Here is a 4,839-nt window from a genome sequence, read left to right as displayed (position 1 = left end):
TGTAACTTCATGTTACACATGAATATGGCATGGATACCTAGTGTAACATGGAGTTACACATGCATCTAACTAGTGTAACCAGAAGTTACACATGCATGTGGCATGTGTAACTAGGGATTACACATCCATATGATCAGTTTACTCAACATTTATTAAGTCTAATCAAGTTAAAAATGAACAAGTAAAATATGAAATTAAAAAGGTTCAAAGACCTTAGTGTCAACTAATTGGGTACCTCATCAAGTTAAAGAAGCATATTAAAAATGAACAACTACTTACATTCTTCATTGAAGGAAGTTTCCGCATCATCTTTCTCTTTCTCTTGCTCAGTACTTCCATCTCCTTGTTGCTCTGTCTCAACTAATTGTAACTCTTCTTCTTCATGCTCAGTAGATCCATGCTCAGTACCTCCATGTACATCATCTTCATGTTGCATAAACTCTTCCTGGGTCACTTTGTAAGGATCAATACCCATTGCTTGCATAATTTGGCAACTAAATTTGTGAACCTTGAATTCCGCTGTTCCTGAAAGGTCCCCTTCTGATATCCCTTCTCTTGCAATTGCATACACTGCTTTAAGCATTGCTTGCTTTTCTTGCAGTTGCTCTTTCAGATGGCTATTCTCAATAGTTTGCGCTTTCAGCCAACTTTGCAGGTCGTCCTTGCTGGGTACCACGGTTGATATACCCAGCTGCTTCTCAAGCTGTGAAAACTCAGCCACAAAGCTAGGAGTTGGCTGCAATTAACAGATGAACATTCTAAATATACATTTTTCGGTTGTATGTGTAACTTAAAGTTACATAAGCACATTTTATATGTGTAACCTATAGTTACATAAGCACATTAGCTATATCTAATGTAAAGTGGATATGTGTAACTAAAGGTTACACATATATCTAATGTAAAGTGGATATACATATAAAATGTGTAACCTATAGTTACATAAGCACAGGATATATATACAAACAGGATATATATGTTACATAACCTATAGTTGCATTCACTTGTGTTATCTTTTGCATGTGTAAGTATAAATTACACAAGCACATTTAAATGTGTAACTTATAGCTACACATGACAATTTTGATTACATCAAAGTTTTATCTAAATTACATTACCATAAATTTACAAAACCTAAACCAACTGACATATAACACTTACCGAAAACTGTGTCATGTCTGTTTTCCAAATGTAATCAGAAATTTGGTATATATCCCATCTCCCAACCCTCGGGATATCTTCCTCGTGGTTCTCAACTTTCGGGATTAATCCTGCTGGCGTGTGTTCAGCAAACAATAACTACAACATATAAATTTTAATTAGTCGATTGAACAAAAATATCCATCACGTAACACTAAAACTGCTGGAATAGAAATTACACACAAGCTTTTTACCAGTAGGTATTGCACACAAGCCTTCACATTTGACAAACAACTAAGATTAGTATGAATCTCTTCAAACAAGTGCTCGTGTATTAAATCAGGCCACGACACCTTGAGCACCGTATCATAAGTTTCAACGATACTAAGATATTTCGCGTTCACTCCATTGGCATTTTTGTCGCCAAAAAACAATACACAGCAAAGATAAAGACCTATCAGGCAAACTAGATCCTTTTCATCAACTTTCTTTCTTTTCCCACTTTTTCTCCTTTTTGCCATAAGTTGTTTTATCTTCTCTAAAATGTTCGTCTTAGTCACCGTCGTCTGATGCTTTGTAGATTTGATATCGGTGAAGTATTTGCTGTATAAAACATTGTCAGTCAAATCACTAGGACAATAGTACTTTAACAGCTTCTGACCCTTTCTGCTTCCAATCCTCTGCATGCAAAATATACCAGCCAGCTTTGCCGGTGTAGACTCTATAATCTTATCATCAGCAAACTTGAATGAACATGGTGTCTCACAATCCATGTCAAAGCAGTTCAAGAGCTTCAAGACGCCGTGTTTGTTGGTAGTTATCTGTCTTGTTGTAGTTGGTACAGTTGTATCATAGTCATCGTAATACATCATTACGAGTTCTCCGTAAGCAGCTCTCCTAAGATATCTACGAGCCCTATCAGTCAGTCCTATAGGCTTTATCACCTTTACTAAATCCTTTACTGCATTCAACGACTGCCTTAGGTTTCCTGTACACAAAAATAGCATGAGTCAGTATGTTGTGTACTTATCAAATACACTCGTTTTTAACTACAAAATGAAAATCATGTTACAAACTATGTGCATTTTCCAAGTACACAAACTGAATCATTCTATTATGTGTTGTGTAACCTTAACTTACATGCATATGAAGGTTTAAAGGGGTCATTTTTTTATGTCCAACTATAATTTACAAACACAATACAGTCATAGGTTATATTTTTGCATGTGTAACTTTTAGTTATCTAGGCAATTGCCAAATCAGTTATGTTATTATGCATGTGTAACTTAAGGTTACACAGTCAATTGGCAAGTCAGTGATTAGATTTTCAATGTGTATCTTATAGTTACACAGCCACTTTTCAAGTCATTGGTAACATCTTGAATGTGTAACTCACAGTTAAGATGTGCAACTACAAGTTACACAGCCACTTCTGCAAGGCTCATTTGTATGTGTAACTACAAGTTACACACTCAATATACAAACCACAACATAGTGGTGAGATTTTGAATGTGTAACTTAAAGTTACACAGGCCCTTGTTTGCGTAGTTATACATTCAAAAGCATCACTTACATTAGAAACTTTTAAATTTCTTCAGTTAGTAGATTTTAACTACAAGTTACACACTCAATCCTAGACATTCTACAAGGTGTAACTTTAACTTACACATGCATATTAATGAGTAACTTTAATTTACACAACCAATTTTCTATGTGTAACTACAAGTTACACATCCTAAACACAACCAATTTTTTATGTGCAACTACTAGTTACACATCCCTAGGCAAGTCAGTGGTGACAAGCTCACTTGGTATGTGTAACTATAAGTTACACAATCAATATACAAACCACAACACAGTCAGTGGTTACATTTTGAGTGTGTAACTTATAGTTACACATGTCCTTGTCTGTGTAATTACATATTCACAAGCATTATATGAGAAATAAACATGAGACCATGACAACAATAGTTTTCACAACTTAGTACCTGTAATTGTATCATCTTTTCTAGGGGGATTCATTTTTCCTTTCACCATTTTTATTCCAAAAGAAATTTGATTCTGAATCTGCAGTTGATGTAGTAATAAAATCAAGTTAGTTGATTGCAATTCAACTTAGAGTTTCTAGGGTTTTCAAACAGTAACATCTCAGAAATGAAATCCACTAAATCAATCAGTTATATCACATCCATGACTTACCTTTGTTTCTATTTAATCAGTTATTTCATGGATTTTATGCACAAACGATTGTTCTCCTTCTCCGATCTGTAAAATTATCAGTCAGAATGAGTTAGTTCAGAAATTTTCGACCCACGAATCAGTAACAACAGGAATCAAAACTAACAGCTTCAAATCAAAACTTACCTAGTGATTAATCGTCGGAGTATTTCATCAACAGGAAAGTAACAACAGGAATCAAAACTAACAGCTTCAAATCAAAACTTACCTAGTGATTAATCGTCGGAGTATTTCATCAACAGGAAAGTAACAACGGCGATTTAGGTTTTGAATCTGAAACTGAATCTGAAACTGTTTCTTTTGATTTTTTTTGGTTTTTGAATCTGAAACTTTTTCGATCTGTTTCTCTGATTTAGGGGTTAGCAAATGATGAATAGTTTTTGATCTCGATCTTTGTTTTGGAACAGATTTCAGGAAGATTTCTTGATTTTTTCGGTTTTTTTCTAGATTTCTTTCTGTTTCAGGTGAGTGAGATTTGTTTTCTCTCTCCTTGGAAATGAAATAATGGCGTCTGAACGAGAGAAAGGTAGGTGACGCCTCTTATATACTTGAGGCTAATTTAGTCTTTTCGCTTTTATTAAATTTATTTTTTAATTCAGGGCCTACTAATAAAACTCTTTTATCTAGGGGCCTCATATTATGGGTTATCCATGGGTTGGGCCTGAGCCTAATTTTCCCTTTTATTTATTCATTCATTGTTGTTCTCTTTTCATATGGATTCTCATAATCTTTCTTCTTCTTCTTTAATCGTTGCTTGATATTTTGTATGGGTTCTTTCTCTACCTGATTACTTGGAAATTTTGTAAACTTAGATTTTGCAGGATGAATGATGGGTTGTTTATAGGGTTTTCATAAGAACAGTAGTACTGGTGGGATAGTAAAGAAAATTATCATACTATACAGGAATGCTCATTTAGTTTTGTGGACAAATTACTCTACATAAAGGAATGGTTAGAATGAATTCCTTTGGTTTTGTGGATGATTATTTGCTGGATTCTCCTTCATCATTACCACCTCTTATGGACACAAGGCATCAAGTAGACTTAGTACATCCATTAACTACCCTATACTATTGATATATCATCGTCATCATGAATATCAAGTAGGGATCATTTGTTCTTTGTAAGCAAAAACCAGTTTCCATTGATTCTTTGAGCTCAAAATAAGACAAAATCAGAAAGAAAAAGGATATAGTATGAAATGAAAAAAAACTGAAAAGGACCTACTTATAATAACAAAAATATGACAGCTGTATTATAGCCAGAAAATCTAAACTAATTTTAATCTTACCATTGCTGAGATGATCCAACGCTTAATAAGCTGCTTGCTTATTAAGGTGCGTGGGACAACACTGTTCTTTTTTTTTTACCAAACACTAGTTTCAAAAATTATTAACATATATAGGTTTTGAAAGTGCTTTTGGAAAAATAAAAGCATCACCAAACCCAGCCTTAATGTGGA

General features: G+C 34.1%; 1 protein-coding gene and 1 long non-coding RNA gene across 2 annotated transcripts; both read right to left on the bottom strand.

The window, feature by feature from the left end:
* Positions 1-1,062: 1,062 nt before the first annotated feature.
* On the bottom strand, positions 1,063-1,950 carry LOC113354485. The gene is made up of 3 exons (XM_026597808.1): positions 1,395-1,950; positions 1,162-1,299; positions 1,063-1,068 (listed from the first exon to the last, which is right to left on the bottom strand). Exons 1-3 carry the CDS (start codon positions 1,911-1,913, stop codon positions 1,063-1,065), a joined length of 663 nt encoding a protein of 220 aa, XP_026453593.1. The 5' UTR covers positions 1,914-1,950.
* A 149-nt stretch (positions 1,951-2,099) lies between these two features.
* On the bottom strand, positions 2,100-3,543 carry LOC113334225. Its single transcript, XR_003352662.1, has 4 exons — positions 3,505-3,543; positions 3,340-3,405; positions 3,129-3,207; positions 2,100-2,128 (listed from the first exon to the last, which is right to left on the bottom strand). It is a non-coding gene; the product is annotated as an uncharacterized LOC113334225 (long non-coding RNA).
* Positions 3,544-4,839: the final 1,296 nt, after the last annotated feature.

The sequence above is a fragment of the Papaver somniferum genome, chromosome 1, assembly GCF_003573695.1.
Source record: "Papaver somniferum cultivar HN1 chromosome 1, ASM357369v1, whole genome shotgun sequence".
Classification (NCBI taxonomy): Eukaryota; Viridiplantae; Streptophyta; class Magnoliopsida; order Ranunculales; family Papaveraceae; genus Papaver; species Papaver somniferum.
Note: the sequence above shows the minus strand (reverse complement) of the source record. Positions and strands in the feature narration are given on the sequence as shown.

Excerpts from the sequence above, each read along its gene's own strand:
- LOC113354485 (XM_026597808.1), bottom strand. The coding sequence starts at position 1,913 with ATGGATTGTGAGACACCATGTTCATTCAAGTTTGCTGATGATAAGATT. Across the intron at positions 1,300-1,394 it reads CTTGTGTGCAATACCTACTG|TTATTGTTTGCTGAACACAC; the intron begins GTAAAAAGCTTG and ends TATATGTTGTAG.